Raw genomic sequence first — 27790 nt, 5'->3', positions numbered from 1 at the left:
ACCACTAAAACTCGCCGAGGAAGCCAGAAATCAAAGACAGAAGTAATCCCTCTAAGTAGGGAAATTCCACATCCTTCCTGGGCAACCTGTTCCTGTGGTCAGTCATCCACACAGTAAAAAAAGTGTTTCCTGATCTTCAGACAGAACCTCCTGTGTTTCAGTTTGTGCCCATTGCCTCCAGCCCTGGAGCCAGCTGAAAAATCCAGCTTTGCCAGAAAAGTTTACCCCATTGTTTCTCAGGCCTGTGGACTAATGCCCTCAACATACACGACACTGAGAGAAAAGACTGTGCAAAACATGATGAGATACAGAGAAAGGAGAAAGAGGTAAGAGAGTGACAAATTTTCATCGTGATTCTAAGTAAATGCTCAGGCCTTCCACAGACAGCCCATGTGCCATTGGTGGACTTGCATGAACTTCTTCTAACTCTGCTGTCCTGCTTTCAAATGGGCCTAGTCATCAGCCTTTTTGTCAGAGAACAGCTTTGCTGATACCCCAGTCACTGTTTTTGATGGATACTTGCAGGTTATAGAATGGTAACGCTTCATTCAAAGCATCCTTTTCCATTCCTTTGCTCCCAGACTCTCTTGAACACAGGTTCCCTTCTGCCAGAGGCCCATCTAGGTGAATATTTTGTTGCTAGCAAGGACTGGTACTGGATGTACTAGCGAAGAGTGTAGGAACACAGCCTACAGCCCCAAATCTCCAGCAATTCGTGGTATCCTTGTCTTTAACAGCCATCACTTATTATGTGAAGAATATTCTTTTTATCCATTTTAAACTTGCTAATGTTCTTCTGGACAATGTTGACAGGGATGCTCAGGGAATGAGGCTCACCCTTCTCTGGAACTCTCAATGGGGATGTGTTTAACAAGGACTCACCTCTAGGCTTGAACCTTTCTCCTTTTTTCTGCACACAAACACATACGACGCTTTCACTGACTCTAGGACCTTCTTTGCCCCACTGTGTGCATACATCTAATTAGTCGCCTATTTGCTCTGCACTGTCACATCACACAAAACTTTCTAAGGATCTTCCAAACTGCTGTCAGAGTGCAAGCAGTCACTCAGCATACATCATCCTCCTTAAGGGACAGATGAAAATCTTGCAGTTCTGGCCCAGTTCCCTCATTAAAATATTGCTCCAGGTAAATATGATTCAACCAAGTTTGACGAAAGCCTCACAGCTTGCTTTCCACAGAAAGCAGCTTGCTTTTCCACAGAAAAGCTCAAATTGGTCAGTCCCACAGAAAACTCAAACTGGCCAGTTCAATCACACTTTTATCTTGCAACTACTTTCTCAAAGAAGTCGGCAGGGATTCCAACACCAAAGGTGATGGGAGGTCCTAAGCAGAAAAGGGACAGACTGACAAAGTTACTGAGATGCTGTAATTCTAGGAAATGAAGATCATCTTAAAACAAACCCAAATATGAAAACAATGCAATGACAGAACTTCCTTAGGAGTGTATATTTCATTCAGTTGAGGTTGAAAAGGGCATAGTTATTGAACTGTTGAAGGCTGAAAACATCCAGGAGCACACTTCTCATTTATTCACCGGAATCTAAAGACCGGGTTAAATCAGTTCTCCTTTGCAGTCTGGACAGTTATTTTCTGCTGACTCCACAGCTGCACACTGAAGAACTATTCAATGGCTTTTATAACCCAGAAGCCAGAAAAGGCTAACAAAAAAAAATAGGAAAATGGCTGATAGGGAATTCTAAAAAGGTATCTAATCAAGAAACAGCATAATTTCAAATGCTTTCAAGCCAGAAAATATTGTAACGGGAAATAAAACCTGCAGATTTTTATTGGATTTGTGGATAATCCCCCTATTTACTGAAAGAATTGTTTCTAAATCTTTATTTTTCTTTGAGTAGATATATATGAGGAGTCAGACTATTGTCTCTGCCATGTATTAAGCTAATACACGATCTGATTTATGTAAATGAACAAGAATCATATGTAAGCCCAGTTTTTCAACTACGTAAATCTGGTTTGTTCCCTTAACGTTATTGTTACAACAGCCTCAGAATATTATAATTTACCTACCTAGCATGTACACTGTGTTCTTCACTATGCAGTTACCCATTCTGAATATGTAAATTCATCATAATCCTAGCAAATGTGGATTTAGCTTTCTATAGCTGACAGCGTAGTTCCACAGAGGCATTCCTCCTTCCTTCCTCCACAAATTTTTCAAAGGAAAAGTGGTCAATATTTGCATTATAATCATGAGATTCGGAGCAACTGGGATGTTAATTTTAAAAATTACACTGCAGATTTGAGTGGTGAAAGCAAGCAAGCAAGCAGCTGTAGCAAGCCTGTAGAATGCTCACCATGCACTAGCAACCATTGCATCATTTGCTTCATCATTAGAGGACTGTATTTCGATGGTCAAACTCTTAAGCACAGCCATCCGTTAGCGCTTGGGAAGATCAGACAGACAGATGCCTCCTACAGAGAGATGAGTTAGAAAGATGCAGGGAGGGATATTTTCACCAGATGGATGCTGCCAAGTTTTGCAGGACACAAGAGGTGCCCTGAGGTCTAGATCAAAACCTAGTTCCCCAGGCTCTTCTGGAGGAAAATAGTTCCTCAGTTCAGCCAAGCATTTGAGCAGAGGAGTAACTGGAGACACAAGGAGTTTTCCTATTGAATTAAGGTTGTGCTTATATGCTTGATGACTTAGTTACTGCATAAGGCCACTGAACCAGGCAGAGAAATTTCCAGCAAGAAATGGGTGGATACAAAGGGCTCCTGACTCCAACTGCTGGCAATGTATAGGAGGAGTTGCAGCAATGGCCACTGTGGCCTTCTTTTAAGAGTGTTTTTCGTAAAAACTCAAAGGGTAAAAGTGAATGGAGAATCCATGCAATACCAGGGACTTATAAATACACTTAGAAGGCCTCTTTTGTTGGCGTTTGCTCACTTTCTGGATGTTTCAATAACTAGAGATTCAAGAGTTGCAGGAGGGGAAGTACATTGTTGATAATTACATCAGTGCATTGTTCACAGAAACTGAGAAACTGTTACCCACAAAGAATTTTACAATTTCAAGTGCCCCTACTGAGAGCAGATTACACCCAAGTATTTGAACATATGATTGATGACTACAGGCACTGTGAAAGTGAAGATAAATAAAAGGACAAAATGACCTAAAAAGTGCATGCTGCAGACATGCTTACAGGGTCTTTGGAAAAATACACATGGTTACTCAGTTTCTTCTCTGACAGTTGTGTGGCTAAAGCTTGTGCTACACAGCTCGGGGGTCTTCACAGCCTCCTCTTGCTGTCCCCAGTGCACCCACCTCTCCCACTGCACATGGAGTCCTCTGCTGCAGAGAATCATGGTTTGATTTTTCCAGGGGAGACCTGAGGAAGGAGATGACCTAAAACTCTGCGCTAGATTCCAGCAGGGTCTATAGCTGTGACTATCTAAAATGCCTATGCTAGTTTGGTCTCTTTTGTCCCAGAGACTTCCAGCATTCAGTTCCCTTAGAGGAAACCTTGAAAAGATCTCGTTGCTATACAAAATTTCTTTCAGACAGTCTCCAAATGGATGTCAGGAAACAGAGTCCTAAATGATGAGCATAAAACTGAGCTTTTGAAGTCTGTAAATAAAAGGGGAAAAAACCGCAGGGATGGTGATTACTTTGAAATCCCACTGAAACCACAGGGAGCCGCAGGTATTTACAGCACCACTGGCAATGAAGTAACTAGGTGCCAGAATAGTGATTGAGCTGAAAAATAAGATAGCTAGGTTCTGGGTTTATTCTCTCGGGTGGTGCCAGGTCAATTTATTCCATTTTGAGGTCAAACAGCGGTTTTCCTACTTCCCTGCACCATTCCAACTTGGCAGACCTGAAAACCACAAGCATCCTTTTGCCTTTTCTTTTTTCATGAGTAATAGAGATAACCCAAATGGAAGCTGTCTCCAAATGCTGCTGAGGGATACGCACACTTTTTTGGTTGAGTAATGTGGGGCAAATAGGTCAAACGGGGCCAGGATGGCTGGAATCAGAGAGAAACACCGCTAGATCTGGGGCAATGTCAACCCAGGAAGGCTTCAGGTGTGAGAGGCTCGTCTGAGCTCATCTCTCTTTCACAGCACTAACATCCTGATAGGAAAAGGACACATGAAGGAGAAAGTATTTTGAGGTAAAAAACAAAGCAAAAAAACCTCATGCTGTCATGTAGTCACTTTCTTATCTATTCAAGCTCTTACACAGTGCCCTCAACATAGCATCCGAGTGCCTGTCAATCACGAATGCACTTATCTCCACACTGTCTCTGTGGGAGTAGGAAAAAAATCTTATCTCCACCATATAGATGAGCAGCTGAGGCAGAGAAATTAAGGGCTTGGTCCAGTTACCTAAACATAAGTTTCTAGTGCCATCTAAGATGTCCCGGGGTATGCAAGACCTGTACAGGGCTGGCAGGTGGGACACAGGACCCAAGGGAGATCCATGGTCTTCTGGAGGCCAGGCAGGATGTGCTGGCACATTGCAGAGGGAGAGGAGTGTCTAGGTTTAAGTAACTGAAGTGAATCCTGTGGTCAAGGCAAGGCATTTGTGGCAGAGGAGGGAACCCTACAAACTGCCCTGCTAGCACCCTAAATGTAAGAATTGCCTTCTGTGTGCAAAGAGGGACACTTCACATTTTTTTCACATTTTGATTGCAGGCCTGTATGATTACTAAAGCCAAGTTTCACGTGCCTGGGATCTCCAAAATGACTACTGCTGTCAGGACCCTGTGTATTGTCTTTTTCCTGGCTGCATATAAACACTCATCCACACATCTTTCAGCCACTATCAAGCAGACCCCACCTATGGAAGACAGTTATTTTCTGTTAAACTCAGTAGAAACACTTAGACTGTAATACAAGGAGGCAGAATCGGTATCACAGTGGCCTTCCTCCACCACACGTCCACAAGCCCAGACCTTATGCTGAAAGGTGAATCTACCTCCTTGTGGCAGTGTTTACAGGAAGACACTTCCATTGTAGCTCATGGCAAAACCCTAAAGACGACTTAGAAGCTTGTAATGAGCTTACTGAGGAAGAATAAAAGGATGGTCAAGGTCATAGCCCCCACAGGAGCGCTATCAGTCTTAACATGTACAGCAAATCAGGTTCTCAAACAGCTGCCAAATCAGAAACAAGCTGTATGCAGGGAAGCTGTGCTGGCCTTGCTGCAGGCTGTTATTTTGGTGCATGAGGCCGAGGATAGATTCGCAAAACCACTCGAGCAATTCAACATTTGCTTCCCCTTTGAAACAGCTCAGTGAAAGAGGTGGTGGCGACGCACTGGCCTGGCAGGGCTGGCTGCTGGAGCAGCTTCCTGCAGTGCAGCCTGCAGCCACGCAGGCATCTCTGCCCTGCCGTTTGCCCCTGTTGGTTTGGGCTGCGTCCACACACCTTGTAGGTCTACATCCCAGCTGCTACCCAGAAACACAATTTTAACCAAACAACACCCAGGGACAAAGCTGGTTTCAATCCTCACTTCTGGCCTCCCTCTGAAGGCAAAAGACAGACATCAGACAGAATTCCTTCCACAGCCACACCACACTTCCACTGTATTCACAGCTGCAACAGTGAGAAGAATCTGATCCACATCTTAATTTACTTAAGCCTCCCAAATACTTGAAAGAGGAGAATTATTTTTATTTTATTTTTTTTTCATATGTGAAATCTGATTAAAATAATCCTGGCAAGGCAAAAAGTGATAAGACAACAGAGTAGGTGAAAAAAAGTAGTTTTGAAGGAGGAAATTGACTTCCTTCCATCCTTCCCAATTTGAATAATAAACTGTCACAAAGAACTTCTCTGCAAGAAACTCCTGTAGATGCAAGAAACTGTAATTAAATGACTTTAATAAATCATCTCTCAGAGTTCCTTACGAAAATAGAGATTGTTGCAGAGTAGAAAGTTTGGGGCGTTCACGCTTGGAATCCAGTGGCCAACACTTCCACGGAGGTGCAGAAAAATTTGAAAAAACACTTGAAATTAGCCAGCGTCATGCAAGAAATTGAGGCTATGGGAATCTGGGTGCTTTGCCTGCTTTTGTAACTAAGGAGTTACAAATGAAAGAGAAGTGTGACCAACAGACATCTTTCCCTCTTCTTACATCTCTGTTTTCTTGTGTAACAAAGTGGATAATTCTCTTCTTTTTCTGGAAACCGCTTTGAGCTTTCCAGTGGAAAAGCTGGTCTTGCTATGCCTGCACAGAAAGACGTGACAATTTCCAACTTCCAAAACAGTGACTATTTCTGAGAGATCACCATTTATTCACTAAAATCCTAAAACACTATTAACAAAGAAAATTCATTGAACATTCATATTGCGATGCCTCAGAAAGTCGTTTGTTTCCTATATATGTAGTAGTATGAGCATGAACGCATTCACTGGACATTACCCAAATGACTGAGCAGATCACAGTCTCAGGAATGCCAGGGTAAACACACTCATCTTAGTTTTCCGACTACATGAACACCAGTTGGTTGCTCTAGTTATAACCCAGTACCAGAGACACCAGAAACTGAAATATCCCTCAACACCACAGAAATCGTACTGTTCCTTTCACTGTTGCCTTGCTATGTGATGCTTCACCATGCTTCCACCACTAAAAAAACGTATGGAACAACTTTTTCTGTTGAGTCACACCCAGTCCACCACCAAGAAAACCACCAGCGCAGAGTTTGGCCCACAGCTCTCATTAAGTCCTTGGTCATGCCTGGATAGCACTAGATGCCCTGGAAAGAGGAAGACAGTGCATGGCACCATACCAGGGCTATAAAGCACTGCTGAAGCACTGTGAATGCTGGACAGACTGCTTAGCAATCCACCCAGATGGTCTTTGGTACCCAGACTAGCTCTGAAAAAAACAGGTATTTCTGTACAGCCTAAGGAGATGTTTTCTCAGCAGTCAGGTAGCTCACTATGCTACTGTCTCTGTTACTGGTTTCTCTTAGCTGTCACTATGAGTGGCACCTACTGGAGCTGGACATTGAGTTGAATGGACCCACAAGGGCCACCCTTATGTTAACCTCAGTGAGAGCAAGGGGATGTACATGGTGCCTGACACCTCTAAAAGCAGGGCGTTAGATTGTCTGAAAATCCATGCCTGATTTTGTTACTGCAAATAGTTTTCTTGCAAGACCTGGCTCTTCAGCTCCTGGGGGCATCAGCACATTACAAGTGCTTCTTTCCAGAGCGCTGCTCTAACCATGAGCTTCTCAGGAGCTGTTTCCAATACTCCACCTGCCATCTTGTGAAGCCAACACTGTAAACAGCCCCAGCTCCTTGGGTGGCTGAAAAAGAAATATCTGTGGAGCCCTGGGCAACGGCACTTGACATATGGTATTAAGATGTGCAAGGGGAAATGGCTGGCAGAGTACTACTCTCCTGTGGTTCTTTTGCCTGTTCCCATTATCCTCAATGAAGATTGCTAGGGACATTAACGCTGAGGAGCCAGAAAAGAAGTTAAATGGGAAGGCAGAGAGGGAGAAGCAAGCCCTGCCTACACAGCACGCAGCTTTAAAGCAAGCTGATTTGCTCAGACACAAGATACCACACAAAGAAGTTGTGCTGCTGCTGATGCACCAGTTCCCCAAATAATCACAGTGATACAAAGGAAATTTTGTGATTAAGGCAAAGAATTAGGATCAGGATGAAAGAATGCTTAATCCAGTCTCCACGCATGACCTTGGGCATGTCACATCACTCCTCTGTGCTCAATTTCCTTAACTATGTGATGAAGCTTCCCACTATGAGTGGAAAACTATCTGAGAGCGTGGGAGAGCCCAGGAGGAACTCACAGATAAGTGATAACAGCTTCTTTTCGGGGCCCACACCATTGGCCTCTGCAGCCCCAGCCAAGTCAATTCCTCCCACTGCCAATGATCCAGATGATCCAGGCACCCTCAGACTAGCACATCCATGAAGACCAATCGTGGAATGCAGCTTTAAGCAAAAGAATTGCATTTTAACAGCTCTGAATCTACCAGACATGTGAGAGCCACAGGCTGGGTCCTGCATTATGCTGACAGTATTTGTGTGGTGCTCCCATCAGAGACTGAAGAGACACAGCACCTCTCTGACCTGGCCTCCCATCAAAAGCTGGTGTTCAGCACAAGCTCTCGCTCCTCCTCCTAGCCCATCACTGGCAGTTATCAACAGACTACCCTGCTTCTGATTTCACCTCAAGTACTTATAGAGTCCTTCCCATTTCTCTGTTCCCTTCCTTCTCACCACAGTGTATGGTGGGATTTGCCGGCACCCACAGAGAAATTCTGCTACAGGCAGTAAATGTGGATCATAAATCAGGTGACAAAGTTTAAACCGGAAACAACCTCAATTGCAAAAGGACCATGAGTATCGTGACAGGGTTGGTCAAGCTGCAGTCTGCTCTTAGAGGTGCTTTATATTTTTTTTCTCCCTAAATAAAAGCTCATGGATGCAACCTCTGCAGAAATCTGCAACTCTCTCCAACTGGAGACCATGTCTGCCTTCGGGTTCAATGCCTTCAGACTGCTTGCTAAGGCAAAGCACTGCATTGCACTCAAGGACTGGGGAAAGGAGGAGGAAGGGAAGTCTCTACGCAAGGTCTCCAGTTTTTTTCCATGCAAAGACAGAAAAAAGGCAGGTCGGTTCCCAGGCAGGTCTACATGTTGAGAAGCATTGGACGGCAGTGGCATTTTAGATGCCTTCCTATCACACTAGGTGTCTGCAGGACATCCATAGACATCTCCTGTGGACAAGATCCTGCTAAGCCTCTGTGCAGATGCAGATGGGCAGGCAGGAGCAAAGAAAGGCAGAGAGCATCACTGAACACACTGTTCAGCTACAGCCCCCAGAGTACACCAGTAGAGGCAGGGGAAGGAAAAGGAAGAGTTTTGCCCAGCCAAAATGCCCACAGCAGCAGTAAAAGGTGCAAGAAGATGGAACCCAGTACAACAGCTGTGAGCTTTTGTTCCTCTAAGAACTTGAAAGGCAACAACCAACATTATGGAACCCAGCTGGACTGGGCTGGTTGCACACCTGCACAGCAGCCTTCTCCTGAGCTGGCTGGATCCCTGTCAAAGGTCCTTCCTCCAGCCAGTCTGCTCTGCCATACTGGAAAGCAAGAACTTCTCTGCAGCCATCTACCTGGCACGGGAACAGACACAGTGCAGAAAAGAGGGGGCTGCAGGAAACAGTTAGTATCCCCCAATTGCAGACGGTGGTGGTTCTCCTCAGTATTGAGCACAGTCCCAAACTCAAAATTCACTAGCTGCCTCAGCTCCATCAACAGTAACTATCCAGTGTCAGGAGGAATGGGGGAACCTCTGTGCAGTGCTCATGAATCAACTTAGAGCAATATGGGACAATGATGACTCCTCAACCCACCAGAAGTGGAGAACAGTCACTTTACAATGCACATGATGTCTGGCACAAGTGTGTGGATTTTGAACACTGAAGCAGGGATACCAAGAACTGCGCTTCTTGATTCCTGCTTGCTTTAGAGAGTTTCGTGCTGGGGGAAGCAATAGCCCAGCATGGCCACTGCGCTTGTGGGAATGTCAGAATCTTGCTCCTCATCTCACTTTGCACATGCCTAGAAAGTTGGACGCTACATTTCTCAGTGCCTCCTCACCTAACAGCCTTGTTCAAAATCCCCAAGGTTCTATTTTCCCTTCTTCTATTTCATGCTTACGATGATTTAGTGGTGGAAAAGAAAAGGCTATACAGGAGATTCGTGCTGATTTCTATCTCGGAGACTTTAGAGAGAAGCAGACAATCTTTGTCCAGCTGCAGTAATTCCTCTGCAGTGGTCCACACAGCATCTGGGAGCCTGTGCATGTGTGCATGCAACTCCCAAGTGCTGTTATCAATAATGTATTTGATGTGCAGCCTTCAGACAAGCTGACCAAGGAAGCTTCTTGTAAAGAAAAAAGTCAATGCTTTGATCATCTCAGGAGGAAAGTGGTGAGGAGATAGGAAGTTTTACCATCTTCATGCCGTATCTCATTTAGTCAAGAGGGTATTCACATTTCAGAAAGCTTTTAGCGTGGGGCTGGTGCTGAGGTATGTATTTGGGGGATTAGAGAGAACATTGCGAATGTTAAAATACTTTCAACTTTCTGGGATTCAGCTAACCTATAAAAAAAAAGCTGCACGAAAGCCTCCCATTGCTCTGCAAGCACAGCTCCTCTGCACCTTGGATGCTGTTGGTATGACAGAGGCAGCAGGACACCCTCATAGTCTTGACTGCCTTCTTGATGGCTGAGATGTCAAACTACCAAATTAAACTGTGACTTGTGTGTGCATGGAAGGGTTTTATCTATTTCAGAGAGGAATAATTAATTTAATTTCATTGAAAAGTTTTAGGGCTTGTCAGGCTTTTCCACAGAAGAGTAGCCACCTCCACACAACAAAGGATGCGATCTGTAGTGCATCAGCAGGGAAGAGTCTCCTTTTTAATCAAGAAAAAGCTGTAGGGGAGGCCACAGGCATAAGTCTATGCAGTGTCCGCCCACTGAGATGAATCATTTAGTTTGGGCATGTTGTCTGAAACAGACTGATGTTAAGGAAAAGGAAAAATAAAGACAGCAACAAGGCAAGAGTAGAAGCCATTGGAAGGTGTAACTGAAGAACAGCAAAACTGTAAGCAACAGAAATCAGCCACAAAATATCCAGCATGTAACCTAATTGCAGGCAAAAATGTGGATGATACACCATAAAGGGACTAACAGGTACCACTCCAACCACAATTACCTGGGTTTCTAGTCCTACGACAAGTCTATAGATGACTACTGGTGCAGCACAGGAACTTCCATTTAAGCTTGGAAAACAAGGGCCAGGCCACAGGTTCAAACTTTGCTCTGAACGACCCTGTCTGGCCTCAGCCTCTAGCAAAGCACAGATCTCCTCCTCATGACACAGAAGACGCCATGACTTTACTACCAGAATTTTCAAAATTTCTAGTAGTCCTACATCCACAACTGTGCCCCCTACTCTTGCCCCGCTGGCCATGGGCAGGCTGATCACATACCCACTTTCCCTTTACACGCGGTGCCCTGCTTGTAACACCACGCGGTCACAACTGCCTGGGCAGGACGCAGACCGGGGCAGCAGTGGTGGCCACTGGTGCGGCAGGGCTGCGAGCCCCGGGACCATAGATCCCCCACCAGCCACTGCTGCCCCCAGGCACATAGTGAGCTTTGTGTGCCCGCTCCAGGCTCCAGTGACAGCTAATGTGTAAAGCGAGCCACTCTGCTGGGGGTATAGGTATTGGTTAAACTGACCTGGCTCTGCAGAGGGTTTTGGATGTTTGTTAAACCAACCTGCTCTGCAAAGGGTCCTGGTTAAAATAAAGTTTCGATCATACCAATGATGCTGTTGGGTCATGGTTCTGCCAAGCATCCCTAAAGAACCTGCCTGCCCCCACGGTGCTGGCTTGCAGAATCTCAAAACTGTGTGGACCCCATCCTAGAACCTCCTGTACCATTCCAGAGGAAAAACTAACATGGAGAAAAAAATGTCTTAGAGATGAATATTTTTAAAGAGTTATTTTAAGTCCAAATCCTATCCAGTTCATTCATTCAAAATTTACAAGTTGAATAATATAATTAAATACCCCAGTAATAAACAACCAGCCAGTTCCCCTCAGGGCTGATGTTTTCAGCCTTTCACAAGGGTCAGGCATATTCTTTAAACAAAGTCAGCCCCTGTGTCAGCAGATGCAGTGGGTGGGGAAGAACGGGCTCTGCCTCTGATGCAGACTGCTGTTCAGCTGCCCTCTAACCCTCCATCACAAGGCCAGAACTGCGCTCAGCCTTGGCCAGCATGTGCAGAAGATAAATCTTGCATGGCTTCTTTAGTGTACCCTGCACCCAAGGCCAGACACAAGGACCAGGCACAGTTCAGGAGGGCCCAGAGAAGGACCAAAGCTGGGTTCTGCCTGCTCCGCTGCCGGGATGCCTTCGGGCAGTGCTGCTGGCAAGGTGCCCCTCTGCTCCTCCCCGCTCGCGCACAGATTGCGGGCTCCTTGGCAGAAGCACACCGGCCATCCCACACACTCTGCGGAGCTAAGCACGCTGTCAGCATGCAACACATCACAGCAGTAACTGGCTGCCAGTAGTATGAACAGATCCCTTCCACCCCGCTCGCAGCTTCACAGATGAATTCACAGCGAGAAAAGGCGGGTAGATGTGGAGCTTTCCTTGCAGTAAGGAGTAGCTCTTCCCAAAGAAATGCCAGAAGAGGCAACTGAAAGTGGCTGGTAAACCCCAGGGCCTGCGTCCCAGCAGCAGGGGAGACCAGGGAACATTGATTCAGTAAAGCATCAAGGTGCATTTTCAGTGCTTTGCTGAACTGGATCTTGTACAAGTGCATTTCAGCTCCTCAGCCAGGTTCATAACTCCCACTGAGCACATTGACTCCACCAATTTCAGGGGGCTCCTCTGAGGCACCATACCACATAGCTGGAGGTGCCAGAAGCCAGCCCTTTATCTTGGGACTCATGGGAACAAAAAAAGGTGTGAGACCTGAACTCCGCTCCCATGTTTCAGTGACTTCAAGAAAACTATTTTTGCTTTGCAAGTGCTTAGTCAGGATAGTACCCTTTCACAGCAAAAGCAAGGCAAGGGTGGTTCAGGCTTCCATCCAGACCTTCCCGCTACAGCACACTACATTCGCCACCAATTCAGCCAGTCTGGCTTGAAATAGCCGAGGTATTTTGAACCTCTTTCCCTTTCCCCTGGCAAACTGCATTATAGTTCAACAATGTTCCTAATTTTAAAACTTTTCTGTCACTTGGCTTCCAGTTATAATTACATGTACACAGTCGGTAAGGCTTCTGCTCGGGTTTTTCAGCCTATGACTGTGGTATCTCCTGCTTTCGCCTCCAGAGTCATTAGTCAGTCTGTGTCAAAGGCAGGCCATTCACTAGTTTTATCCATTCTATATTTGACTTCGGTGTTATCAGAAAGGAGATCTGAATCACTTCATTAACACATACCTGACCTCAGCCAAACATGTCCTCTCTCAAAACCTTCCTCCTTTTTTTTTCACGTCAGAGTCCTGGACCCAGGAAGGACAATATTTTTCCTCCCTCCACCACAAAATTAAATGTTAATAATCACACCTGATGTACTGGAGTTTAGTCTAGATAGATTTCACTTGTGGAAAACAGACAATGACACTATTTATGGACAATATATTGGGCAACCAGCATTAGAAACAAGCAAAGCAGGCTAGAGAGTTTGAGGAAAAGCAAAATATTAGCCCAAGGAGAGGAGCTCAATTACCAGTCCCTCCTGCATCCCCCCAACCAGCAGGATGCAAAGGAAAGGCAACGAAAGGGCCTTCTGCAGCAACTGTCTCTCCAGAGCGACATCGCGGCAGTCAGTGTTAGGTTTGTGTTTGCTGGGACGAGTGCTCCACTCACACATCTCTGCTAACTAGGGGCTTTCCTGCATGCTGTCCTGTCCTCAGCCTGGACACCTCCTAGAGTTTCCTTCCAAAAATCCAACTGAAATGTTGTATCGCCATAAACCATTCTGCTTTAAACCTCATCATTTCCCCTACAGTGGTTAACTGATCACACATAACACAGAAGAAAAATGGGCAAGCTCTACGCAATACTACTGCTTAGTACCCACTCCAAAGACTTCATCTGCTTGCTTATCTCAGGTTAGACCTGTATGTTTGTCCTCAAGGAAATCAGCAGAAGGAATGCTGTGCAGAAGATGGCAGCTATGACCGATTCATCTCTGCAGTTTCTACTCTTGCCTTCCTCAGAATTTAGAGCAACCCCTCCTCGCTGGGGTTTTACCCTCCTCCCTCTTCCACACTTCAAGCAAATCATGTGGGATCAAAATGCTCGACCTAAATCTACACATTTTGTTTTGATTTTATTAGGAACAGTAAAGCAAGATAAAACACTCTGAAGTTCTTTCAAAATGGGAATCTGTAACTGTAACTGGAGCATTTTTCCCCCCCGATTTTCTTCCAAAATTAAATTTCAGCAAAAAATGATAATGCATCCCAATACTGACAGACCACTGCTCAAAGAGTGTCCCATCCTTGCTCCTCCAGCTGGGATTAGGAGGAACATAACACATTCCTAAATATGCCGCGCAACCAAGGCTAAGAGCAGACGCTTCTTATTGCGGCATACTTTATAATTTACACTGCTATCACATAAGACAAGGAACAGCTAGCTAGAAAAAACAGGATTAGGTCCTGCTGTTACTGATTCTGTCCTCTGAACAGTCTCTTGCTTGAACATGCACAAGCTAAATCTGACCTAACTAATCCCAGACATTGATCCAAGCTGCAGAACAGCACCCTACCCACGGGAGTCCCGCTGTGGTGCTGTGCTAGGAAAGTTCAGGGAAGACACGTCCCTCAACAGGATGCCAGATGGGAAACCTGTCAAAAACAAAGCCGTAGTATTGCACTGTCCCAGCTCTCCCCATCTGACGAGCAGTTCCAGTGGTCCTGCCAAGTGAGGTCGTACCCATTTCTAGCTCTTACAACATGCTGAAGATCCCCTGAGCCTGTGTGGGCCAGCACTGGTCCTGTCTGACTTGCACCAGTCATATATAGGGCAGGGGAGCTCGCTCTGCTGGAGTGAAAGGAAAGCTGGACCCTTGAAGGCCCCCTGCGAGCCAAGCAGAGTAATGTGGGCAGCAGCACCTCACCGAGAGAAAAGGGACCACTTTGCTATTGATAGCTGTGTTTACAAGTTTCCATGCCACAAGGGTGACATGCCAGGGTGCCCGCCAGGAGCTGTATTTTAGGAACATTCGATGCAAGGCAGGAATCTGCTCCCAGGGGCTGGCTCTCCTCAGCACAGCCGCTTCACTGAGCATCCATCTTGTTCCCTCCATATTTATGAATAAGCCAGGGGACAAGAGGAGTTTTACGTCTCCCAGTTAATGCCTTCATTCAGCGAGCCCCTTTAAACAGCCAGTGAAGAAAAGTAGATACTCTGGAGGAAAATTAAAAGCACATTACATTGGGCTCCTGCTGTGCTTTGCCTTTGGAGACATCTCTCTCTCTCCACTGACCTGGGTCCCTAATGAGGCATATAAACTCGGGAATCCCCCCAGCAAGTGTGCTTGCTTGCAAAGTTTGCAAAAGGGAGATGTCCAGGATACCTGCCTGGCCTACGTGCACTGCTGACCGAATCAACTAGCACCACTGGAGGTCAGATAGGAACTAAAGAAATGGCAACGGCAGGAGCAGGTTTAACACCCCAAGCCTATTAGGGTAGAGAATGCAGCATTATTGATACCAGCCCTGACCTTGAGATGATGCAAATGAGAGTGCAGCAACCCTAGAGGAGTTGTAGCAAAATAGTTCCAGCATTGCAAGCAGATTAAAAGATACAGATGATGTACATACTTCCCCAGATGCTTGTTTATTATTATGCAAGACATGTTTATTATGCAAAATGATAGAGCAGAAAAAAAAAGCAGAGAAAAAGAAAGTACAAAGACACACTGAGCTCTTAATATGACTTGGGTTATTCTAATGCTGTTTAGATTTCTTTTTATTGTGCATAATCATTCCCTTATTAGCAGGAATCTTTGAAGTGATTCAAGCTCTAATTTCAGCATTTCAAACTCTCAGGTTTATACTGTAAAACCATACCAAACTCTTGTAAGCGACCCATTTTTTTCCTCTGTATTTTGTACCTCTGCTAGGGTTTTCTCAGCTTTTCCAATAAATTATGTATCACGATTTGCCATTTCAAAAATAATTAGAACTGAGTTTAACAACAAGGAATATCCAAGAGCAGCACATTTTAGCAGAGAAGTGTTATGCACTTGGGGCAAAACCAGTCCCAGCTGTAATGCCACTGAAATATACATATCATGAAGTGATCTGAGTGGGCCTGTGGAGGCTCTACAGCCCCCATGGTGAGCATCTGTTCCAGGAGAACCACGTTTGCCTCTCAGGCAAAACACTTCACAGGCACACCCTTCCCCATGCTCCTATGAGTTTTTTGCAGCAGGGTAACGGAGAGAAGGCTGGGAGCCGAGGCGAGAAACTTCAGAGAAAGGTTATATGGAAGTAGGAATTAATTTGGTAGTCGAACTATTAACTCCAGAAGGAGACAGGAGAGCATGTTCTGTGTCTTCTCCCATTACGATGAGGCTGTAAAGTCACTGGAGCAGGACGTACCTCTATATTCTGTGTTTCCCTCTCCTCTGCAACAACCAGCCTTTGGTCTCAGCTTCCCAAGTACTAAGACAGTACAAGTAATAACCACTACTCTTCATTCATTCTGTATGTTTTTACTTTGGCATAAAATGCTAACAGTGGATCCTCAGGAGAGTCATGTCACTTCCCCAGAACAGGTGCTGATAAAAACCTTCATGCACCATCAGGAAATTTACAGCTGCTCTACATTACAAGAAATCAGATGGGACCACACCAATGACTCTGCAAGCTTGCTATGAAGACAGTGTTTTGCATGCTACAAAAAGTGCCTCAGACCAAGACCTGATTTTCTTGCCTACTAAGCACCTAATTCCCCAGCAGACCTCAGAGGTAGCAATAAGCTAGTCTGGAAAAAAAACAAAACAAAACAAAAAATCAGTTCTCTAGTATAAGTAAACAATGCACAAGTGTCAAACAGCTGCTTCCCAGGCAAACAGGCTGTGGCATCTAATGCATTTAGACATCCAAAGCTGGCTAGGGATCTGTGGTTGGCTTCAGCCCAGCAACACAACCCCACGCTGTCCCCCACTCATCCCTAACCAAACAGAAGAGATGAGGAAAATAATTGCTACAGGTATCAATGTGGCGGAGCACATAAGAGGGTCTTGCATGTTTATGCAAAGACCTTTTTCACCAAATTTGTTTTTAGAGGACCCCAGCCCCCAGGACTCAGGCCTGCTTTTGTGCTGATTGACACCAGGAAGACTTCTTCCAAGGGCTGGTTATTCTAAACACATTCATTCAAGAGCCCATTGGCCCAAACTCAGAAGGAGCTGGCACAAACCCCCTCTGAGACCAGGCTGATAATAGCCTCTGGTTTGATCCAGGACAGAGAATATCAGCCAAGGTCTCAGCTGACGCACACAGATTAAATATCACCAAAAACAATATCAAACAAAAACAAAACAAAGCCACAGTGATTGTGTGTTCAGTTACAGCCACAATCTGGGCTCAAGAGGAGAAAAAAAAACACCCCAAGAAACATTTCCCTGGATAGCTACATTTTAGCTGAAAACAGTCCTGGGGTTGAGGGCATTATAAGAAATCCTAGCAGGGCTAGGCCTGGGACAGACAGCAGGGGAGGCAGCCAAGCAGCAGAAGTTCATTTATCAATGGATCTCCGCGAACGAACAATATTGACCCATGTTTTTCAGAAATCCCTCAGAAAAGGCTAGTGAAAAATGGGTACATGCACAACACCAAAGGAAACTGGCCTGAGACCAAGTACAGCTGTAGTTTAGGGTCTGCTAAGCAAAGGAACAGGGACAACATGTCCTTTGGTGTGGGCAACAATCAGGTCCAGGCAGCATAGCCAGGGGCCCTGCTCACCCAGGGAGGAACAGACTGTCAAGTCCTGCCAAAGCAATTCTCCAGCAGTCTTTGAGACTGACACAGCCGTGCCAAATGTTGTCTTGGAGTGGCATCCTGGCCCCACAAAGAAAACTGCAGCAGCCAAGAGAGAGTGTGTGGTCAATCTGAGCTCTTCTCAGTCGTACCCAGTTTTCTTACAGGACCCTGGTCTCATCCCATGTCTTTGATGCTATGATTGGCTTGACCCACGCTCCCTGCTCCTTACAGACTTTATCCACATTTTCTTTTTTCTTGCCTTGGGGTCTACTCCAAAACACAGTGAATTCATTGATTTACTGCTGTAAGACTGAGACATAGTCACCAGTGAATACAAGAAGAAAATTGGGTTCAGCAAGCTCCACCTCCCTGGATTAGAGATGGGCCAGTAGCATCCATTTACTGCAAGGAGAAACCTTGCATCATGTAGATGAAATGAACAGTAACTCTCCGAGTAGTTCAGACCTGAATGCCATCAAGCCATGGCATGTAATGAGGTCCACTTCATTAACCACTGCATTGGCCATCATAGTGCATCTTTAGCCTTCCCTGATTAACCTTCCTAGTTAAGATAGGCACACTTCCTGGGAATAAGCAGGCCCCATTAAACCACCCTCATTTGAATACATGTATGATCTGGTGCCTGTTACGAAACTTCATGTGACTAGCAGATATGTTTCCTGGACACATGGTCTTCCTACTGCCCACCATCTCTCGGTACATCCCTCCCACCCTTTGCATCATCACACTACTGCTAGCAAGAAATTCTTTTCTTCTGCATTATCTCTAATCTCTCAGCTGTCAAACGTCATGTTTCTAACACTCCATTTCTTCTGCCTGAGCCCCACACATTTCCCTCCCTTGTACTATTTGTTCAGAAAATGCTATCCCTCATCGCTCCAAAAAGACCCACCCAGGTTGGATGGGGCTCTATGACACACACTACTTTCCTACAGTCCTCATTTACAGGGCACCGGTGGTACAAGGAGCCTCAGCACCAGGCCAGAACCCCCTTATGCCCAACACTGCTCAAACACAGGGCAAAATGTCAGTCCTGACCTCTCTGACTATGTGCCTAAGGGGAAGCATGCACAATATTGCCACACCACGCTTGGTATTACCTTTAGGACTCCGATAGCTTTACAAGAGGAGGTTTTCATTGTTAGTAAACCAATGTAATTTGTTTAGAAGGAGTCATTTATGTTTACTGGGCTATGAAAGAACAGGAAGCGTCTGGCATCCACAGAGATCCAGATTGATCTCTGTCTCTTCTTGACAAGCAGCCAGTTCTGAGACCGATCTCGCCATGCATACTAACACACCCACTTGCTGTTTTCTACCCTGAGCCACTGGGGAGACAGACCTTTGTTACCTCTCAAGGGAAAGGGGGAAATCCCAACCATGTGACTGGTTTAAAACTGACTGGGAATGAAGACGGATGGCAAGGGCTAGGAAACATTGCGTAGGAGCAACTCAGATTGTTGTCCTTTCAGTGGTCTTATCTCCAACCTCACATATGCTTTTAAAGCAAAGTAAATGACTAGACAAGAGCAGAATCGCTGCACTGTAAATTTACACAAAGACAGATGAGATTAGAATCTCAGCTATACACTTTTAAGATATCATAACTGTAGAAGTGAGAAGGGTATTATTAACCATTACTTTTTAGTATGTAGAACTAGCACAAAGTTATTTGAAGCATAAAAAATTCTGGCAAAGGGCTGCCATATTTAATAAATCACTGAATCAATTATTCACTGTGAAAATCAATTACTTATTTCAAATGAGAATCTTATGAATAACCTCATGCCCTTTCATGCCATCTAAGAAAGTTATAGGGGAATTAGTCAGTAAGAAATGCCTCACTTATCTTTTACGTGCATTAAAAAGACCACACAAATACAGGGAAATTCTGCTCCACTGAAGCACTCTGCCAACAGAATAGTCCAGAACCATTTTAATGAAGTCAGCGTATTGCTGTGGATTTACACTGCAGTCAAAAGCAAAGTATGACCCACTGGGGCACCACCTATGATCAGTTATCCCGGCACAGTTCAGAAGCAATTTCATTCAGTCCATGCCATTTCACAAATGTGAAATCAGAATATAAGCAGCCAACTACACAGCCTCCTCTACAACGTGACCTACATTAAGTAACTACTCAAAGTAATGCAAAGTGTATCTTCACAGGTCAGGAAATATTGCCACGAATCTCCGTGGAGACGCTTTGAAGTGAATATTGCATGGCCTTGCAGCAGCTCCCCCCGTTCCTGCTTTTAAATGTTTGCTGATACGTGAACATTTTCTGAAAAAGCTGCAAGTCCCAATGCAGTTTCCCTCCCTCCCACCTACAAAATCAAACCACTCCAAGAACCCAACAGCGCAAAGTACTTACTGAGCTGTAGAGATATCCCTCAGCGTTCATGGCAACGTACAGACCTGCCTTCACCCCTTGAATTGCCACCACACGAAGACCCACAGGAATTAGATTGAAAAGGGCTGTGGAAGGAAAAGAAAAGCAAAGGTTATGGAGACATCACCCTGCGTGGCCGCTGCTGCATTTCGCCCCAGGGCCAGCCCAACCCACTCCTGACTTTTACAAAAGATACTGAACTAGAATCAAAAGTCCTGCTTCCAGCTACACGAAAGGTCTGCAGCCGTGGGGCCAATGTTGAAAGCAAATTTGAAGAAGTACTCAACTTGGCTGCCTCCCAGAAGCCTCAGGACACCCACCAGCCTGTCTGATCACTGCCTTATGATGCTAAGGGCTCATACGTGCACTCAAGCTAGCACATCTCAACAGCCTTCCGTGGGCCAGCTGGGCTGTGGTAACTGCACATGCACATCTTTGCCCATGGCAAACGCAAGAGCACAACTTAGTTTAGTTCACCCTGAAAAAGATTTGAGACTAGTCACACTTTCTTGCATTTGCCATATGCTAAAAGAGTATACAGACAGCGATCACGGCCAGCAGGATGCTAATTAACTTGACTGTGTCTGCCCCTGTGATCCCTGCTGTCAAGGGAATGAAGAAAATCAGGAAGAGATACTGCTCCACTCCAGCATCAGAGCACTGCTCCTCATTCAGAATCAGCACTAGACAGCACAGAAGAGGACAAGATCTTTCAATACTCAATTTTACTGCAATCTTATTGATTAAAGCATTGCAGCCACTTCTTGCCAATTGCTTACTTTATTGCTTGATTCCAACTAAACCCTGTATCTCATTGAAAGACATTTCCCATGAGCATACACATTAATATACAGTCAGGATTTTGCTACATTTCTAACAGTAGGGGCTCAAAGAAGAGAGGGCTGTTTGCACTGACAGACTGAACACCAAGGCGTTAGCACCGTTTTGTTTTCAGTGAGACTTGCAGGACAAGAGTATCCAGATGTTGCAGGACGTCTTGTGCTTCAGCTTACAAAGAGCAAACTAGACCCTGTCCCAGCGAGCTCAGGATATGGAAAGAGGGAAGAAACAGGCACAGACACCATGGAAATGCTTCATTCAAGGTCTCTTCCCACACAACTGCCCTCAAACAAGAACGTTTTTTCCACTTCCCTGGTCATAAGGTCAGACTGCCCCTTCTACATTCATGAAGCATTTCTTGTGCCTTTTTAACATACTCATTTATTTTAAAAAGCCTGCTTCAAACTTCTCAAGGGCTTTCAGGTGTTCAAACTAGCCCAGAGGAAACCTGTTAATGAGCAAAGCACAGAGGAAAGACTGAGTGACAGAGCATGCAGTGGAGCATTCCTATTTTCCAGCCAACTGTTACGGACATCATCCTCTAGCTGATTCATTTTCTAGATCATTTACGCAGTTTTATGTCTGACGCATCACATTGGAGCAAGAACAGCACAAAGGGGTCTTCACGTAACAGTTGCAGGAGGAACAGTCCTTCGTGCTGTGCCATCTTCCAGCCTCTGCTTCCCTGGGAGATGGACCACTGCTGATTTAACATCAGCCCTGAAGGATAAAGCAGTTTTTGCTGAAACGGCCTATTCAAAATCCTATAGCTCCTCAGGCCAAGCTAATGTTAAACCTGGTACGACGAGAGAGACTAGAGTTCAGCTCAACATCAACCTCCCACCCTGAGGAGACTGGTTAGATGTGCATATGCCAGGTAACGCATAGATCTAACTCAGCCACAAGATGCTTCCCAGGAACCTCCCTCATGTACAGCCTGTGAATTATTGCAGAGGGGAGGAGACAGAAGCATGTTTGGATTCCTTTCCAAAAGAAAAAAAAACAAACAAAACATTTACAGCAAACATGGAGAGAAAGGAGAGGGAAAAAAAAGAATTGAAACAGTGGCTTGATTCTTTCCTTGCAACCAGTGGTTCAGAATACAAAGTCTGAACCAAAGTCCCAGGAGTTGCACAATCTCTAAGGGAAAATGCAACAGAAGACTGGTTATGTTTGACCTGAACTTGTGGTGGATTTGCTCAAAGTTCAGAGGTGGATGCCTTTTCAGAAGTGAAACCCAAGAAAAAGCACAGGAGAGAGAAAGCCACTTAGCTTAAGATATCTAACAGCTGCCTTGGCTAAGCTGGTCTCAGGGCTGTCTCCAAACAGGGATTCATGAATCCCAGGTTCACATAAATGCTCTTTTATCTTCCTTGACTCCCAAGGAAGACTGGATGACTCCCCTTGGTGAGCCACTAAAAAGGGATGCACCTCAAGTCTAGTGAAAAGAAACCTACCCCCAGCCCCTTTTCATGCCTTTAAGCACCTTATTGAGTAAAATATCAAAGTGTGTGCTGAAGTACCACCTAAGCCAGTGCCTATATGTGATTTCATGGGAGGATGTCAGACACCTACAGCAAATGAAGTCCAACCTGGGCATTGGTCTGCAAACAACTGGAGTCAAGGACAGTGCTACTCTGATACCATCTCCAGATGAGACAAACACACCTCAGTGTAGATACTCAGCATTAAGAGCTGTGTTATAGCAGTCCTACTGTTGGGAAGCACACTAAGCAAGGCAAGCTTATATTTCTAACACTTTCTCACTACCACAGAGGTCTAAAACCCTCTGCAATTAACAAGTCTATCTATAAGCAGTTCCCCTTTCCTAATTTTTCCCCCCACTGAAAAATGGAGCATATTACTGCTAATAATGAAACAAAATGGGCATCATCATTCATTCCCTACAGCGAATTTGTCTTGCACAGAAAGCTTGTGACAGACTATTCAAAGCATTCATTAGGCAGCAAGGTGATAATACCCAGAATTAGTGAGTTCCACTTGGAAGCACCCACATGTCTCCAAATCTCTCTTTCCACCTATACACCCTAATGGAGCACAGGAACAATCCCATTGTGCTCTATGTTACAGCAGCAAGACCACTGCCAGTTCCCAAGCTCCCTGGGACTCGGCTGCAGACCATGGTGGCAACGGCCAGAGTCATGGCTTTCAAGCATGGCAGAGCATCTCCTGCGGCGTATTGCAGAGCTGGGGAGCACGCAGGCAGAAGGGCATGCATCTGACATTGGTAACGGACTGCCAAAGAAGTTTTAGGAAGCAGATGTCTTCCTCTATTAAAAAAGCAGTTTGGGTCAGTCAAGACTTTCTCAAGAATTTGTAAATTCTCAGAGTTATTTCTGCACTCAAATCTAGAAATAACTTTGAAGTTGAAGCCCTTTGTTATCATGCTTCCAAATGAATATTTCATCTTGTTTTAAAACAGTTTTAAAAGATTATAAGCTTTATTATAAGAATTTAAAAATGTGGGAGGAAAATCCCTCAACCAACCTCAAAAACAAGATATCTCCTTTTTTGTCAGGAAAAAAATTCTGGTTAACCTTAAATAGAAAATTTAGAGATAGAGAAGAGGACGAGCTGTGGTAGAGTAGGACTGGACACATGGTCTGCTGATGTGAAAAAGAAAACTTAACAAATGCTTTAAAATCTCTTTCTCTACTGCAAAAGGCACATTTTCTATGCCATCTGCAACTGCATGGAATGGACATGCTCTTTCATTTCATGGGCAGAAGAGAAAAAAATTAAGACATTGCATATTTCTGTCTATTTTTCCTTCATTACATCTCACCATTTTCAGCCACCAGTAGATTTACACCTGACCCTGCTTATTGATGATACTACTTTTAGCATGTGCCAGTCCTAAACCCTTTGGCCATGAGTATCTTGTTCCCTGTTATATTGCAGCAGTTTATCAGCTGACTCACATATTTTTTAAAATCTGGAGGCATACTTGGCTATGGGTCTGTGATAACTTATTTACAGAAATGGAAGAGTAAGGCAAGGCATGCCATATATAAAATGTGGTCCATATGCTCAGCTGATTTCAACAGTAGCAAGTCAGAGGAGCTAAACTAATTTATACCAGGTGATTTGTTCTGGAGCAAGACATTTGTGCCGCACATGAACAAGGAAGAACTAACGGAGGACAGAATAGGCAACAGCAGCCTCAGTGCACCATGAGATGGGCAGGTTTAAGATGCTGATGGGAGTAAGGAAGGCTGCTATGATGGTTAAGAGGCATGATGCAACATATATGAGAAGAAACTGAGGGAACTGGGTTTGCTTAGCTCAAAGAAGGGAAAGCTGACGTTGTCAGAGACAGACTCTCCTCAGAGGAACACCGTGAAAGGACAAGAGGCATTAGACATAATCCTCAAAGGCATTATGACTGGATATAAAGAAAATTGTCTACAATGAGAGCAGTGCACCACTGGAACCAGAAAGGTTATGGAGCTATGGAATAGCTCGTTCCTGGAGACATGTGAAACAACTAGACAAGGCTCTGTGCAACTGAATATAACCCAGCTCCAAGTAGGATGTTGAACGGGAGACATCCAGAGGCTTCCCCAGTTTTAATCTTTTTGTGTTTCTGGCTGGAAAGCCCCAAACAATATCCTAGATATGCTGGGCTATTTTAACCTGGTCAGTACAGTTGACCTATCCTTTATGTACTGTCCATTTCCAGAGGCTTTTCACACATTCAGCAGGATTACGCCAGCAAACAAAGAAGTCCAGTTGCTCTCACAAAGAAAGGTTGTTACCCTGCTCAGCCCAGGAAAGAGCCATAAAGATGAAAGCACTGACAGCAACAGACAGCCCTCAAAGACCATTTGAGATCACAGGAGTTGGAAGGAAAAGATACTGTCCCAAATTCAGGTTCGTATATATTATTAAGACAAAGGCCTCATACACAATGAAACTGTGTTCCAATTAAAAGAATATTCTTCATATATCTCAATGAAAGTAGGCAGAGAACCTGTCTTCTTGCTTTCATTAAGATGGTGTGCCTTGAACTGCATGGTATAAGGAACAGATGTCCCAAGCGCTGTTTCGCGGGAAGCTGGCTGGATGCCCATTCAAATGCCATTAGAACTTGGCTTCTGGGGTTTTATTCTTTTTCTTCAAGTGAAAGGAGGTAGAAAATAAATGCCATCAGCCTCTCAAGAACACACATAAAATGGGTACCAGATAATTAATTTAAAAATTACTTAAATATTAGCAGTTCCTCCTATATAAATAACTAGATTTTTATTAGAACTTTTAATTGCATCAGACATATCTGAGGGACATTTCATGTCTCATTTTAAACGTTTGCTTTGCCAGAGTAAACCAACCTAATGTATTCCATGAAAATTAAGTTCCTTTCATAATGCTAATTTGAATAATCTGTGTGTGGCTACAGAACATAGAGCAACGTGTGGAACACGGTGTTCACCACGTATTTAACTGTGCTAAGATGGCTTCTGCATGGAGAATAGATGGTCATCCAGAGTGGGAAGGATGCTGCTGTGGCCATCAGGACTGTCCTTCTCTGCCAGTGGATGAGAGTTAACCAACCCCTCTCCAGGGATAGGGAAATATCTTTTATCTGAGTCTTCAATGAGTTTTGCCCTTGCACAGAAATACAGCACAGACTTCTGACTGGCTTGTAAGGAATCTTCTGAATAAATATTTTAGAACAGAAAATATCAATGAAATAAATCTGTAAGCTGTTCACTTAGACAAGTGGTTTTGACTTTTGCCTGGTCAAAAATTGAGATGTTTGGAGGAATAGAAAAGGGAAAAGTAGTCAGTGTGCTTTATTTTGGCATTTCCAAAGTGAAAAAATGTGATTTTGTTTTGAAGCTGTAACTGGAGGCTTCATATAATATAAAACGTTGACTCAAACCGAAAATTTATAAAGGAGAGCTTGTAGCAAAAAGTTAAACAAAACTGAATAAAGCACATTCTTCATTTCATTTTTCAGAAGCCAAATATCAGATTGAATTTTTTCCTCTTTTGATATCCTCAGAGCTCAGGGAAAGGGGAATACTTCATCCTCAATCTTCTCTCAAAAACTTCATTAAAATTTCCAACACAGCCCATGACTTTGAACAAGCGGCTTGGCACACTTCAGCTAGGTACCTCCTGTCCCACCAAACTGCCAAGGCAGGGCTGCCATCCCACCAGATAGATTCATGCTCTAGAAGTGCCCTTCAGCCCATTAAGACAACTGGGTGGAAGCGGCTCACAAGTACTCAGCACCTTGCCAAACTTATCTCTAACATTTCTAATGGGACACATAAAAAAGAGCGTTTGGGCAATTCAGGCCCAACCTCAGTCATGGGGACTCAGGAGGTTCCCCTGCACCCACCAAGGTGCTGCCAGAAGCAGCTTCCTTTATCTCCCCTGCCAGCCTGAAATATTGCAGAACTGCTCTTACATTTTATTCTCCTCTGCTGTTTACCCAAATTTATCTCTGCTTCCATTTAAGCCCATTACTTTGTTGTTCAGTCTTCACTGATAGATGAAGGCAATGAATACCTGTCATCTCTAGCAGCTCTTCCCATGTCATTGACAAATAGCCCTCCAATGGGATTTTCTGCAGATTGAGAACACCCTATGCCTTCTTTCCTTAAGAAAAAGCAGCTAATATGACCCAAAACTGGGTCGTTACTCCCCTACTAAAGCCCACTGAACTCATCACTTGTGTTTGTGTCTGCCTGAGGAAATCACAGGGCCAGACTCTTCTTGTAGGAAGAGACCTCCTCAGTCTCTCATGGACTAACCACGTGCGTGGAGAGGACCACAGGTTCTCCTGCTCCAGAGTGAATTAGCAGTTGTGTCATTGCAGTTTGTGGTATTCCATTTGTTCAACACCAGCATATGAAAAAGGGGACTAAAAAACTGACACCTGCATCTGTTAAAAAGCCAAGTTTCTGGTAAATGCAGCCTTCTTGGGTCGTTTCAAAAGGGCTCTGCCAGCCTCCCACAATTTTAGTTGCCATGTTCTCATAGCTCGTCTCATGCACAGCTCCGCACACGGATCCCAGCCCTGAGCTGGCTGCAGCAGATCAGCCCCACCACACACAACACTAACCATAGCACCCTGATAGCTTCTTGGGGATGGGAAAGCACCATGGGCATGGGACTGCAGCCACCTTGCACCCTTGTCCAAGCGCACCTTCACAGGACAACATCCATGACCTGCACCACTGCAGACACCTCTCACCAGCATCCCAGGCCCTACCTTCCTGAAGTAACAATGTCTTCAATCCAGCTAGGAACTTCTGAGTTGGAACAAGATTTGTTCCCAAATTAAGTGGGTTCCACCTTTCACAAAATACATGAAGTTTGTTTCCAATCAATCACACCACAAAGACCAACTTTTGTTTATCTCTAGTAATAACTGGAAAGACATCTTCCATGCTGAGCAGGCTATATATGATGTCCCCTCAGCAGTGGCACAGGGAGCTTCAAACCAACATATAATGACCCAAATCAAGACTTGAGTTCTACTCTATTGATGCAGTTTGTGGTACAAAGGATCTGAGCTTATTACTGCTCTCTAAGAAGCATCAATCTGAGACCTATGAAATTATAAGACACTGTAGAAAATATCCTGCACATTTTTTAATTTTTTAAGAAGCTTTGGTATTGACAAAACTACTTCTTTTGCAAAATAAATATTGGCCACTGCTTTGCATTTGTTTAAATCAATATGGCTTCAGCACTTAAGCATCATTCTTAAACGTACCTCGCTCTGCCACGCTTTTCTGTCCTTTGTTGGACAGTATGAACCCAACTTTGAACAGGGTGATACCCATATATATATATGCTAATTAGTTCCTCGAAGAGTCATGAATATGCTAAGCATTTCTCAGAAATATAATGAATATGTATGCTGTGATTGTATTTAACCTGAAATAAGGTGTTTGGTGCACGTGTTTGGAGGAGAGATCCCGCATGTGCCTGGCTC

The 27790-nt window shown here is 44.5% G+C and overlaps 1 protein-coding gene across 2 annotated transcripts in view; it reads right to left on the bottom strand.

The window, feature by feature from the left end:
• Nucleotides 1-27790, bottom strand: part of FGF12 (fibroblast growth factor 12) — a 241538-nt gene that overhangs the window by 55246 nt on the left and 158502 nt on the right. For both annotated transcript variants that reach the window (XM_075418080.1, XM_075418078.1), the window contains one exon: nucleotides 19957-20060. In XM_075418080.1, coding sequence (XP_075274195.1) covers nucleotides 19957-20060 — 104 coding nt within the window. The remainder of the gene's footprint in view (nucleotides 1-19956; nucleotides 20061-27790) is intronic.

The sequence above is a fragment of the Opisthocomus hoazin genome, chromosome 4, assembly GCF_030867145.1.
Source record: "Opisthocomus hoazin isolate bOpiHoa1 chromosome 4, bOpiHoa1.hap1, whole genome shotgun sequence".
Taxonomy (NCBI): Eukaryota; Metazoa; Chordata; class Aves; order Opisthocomiformes; family Opisthocomidae; genus Opisthocomus; species Opisthocomus hoazin.
Note: the sequence above shows the minus strand (reverse complement) of the source record. Positions and strands in the feature narration are given on the sequence as shown.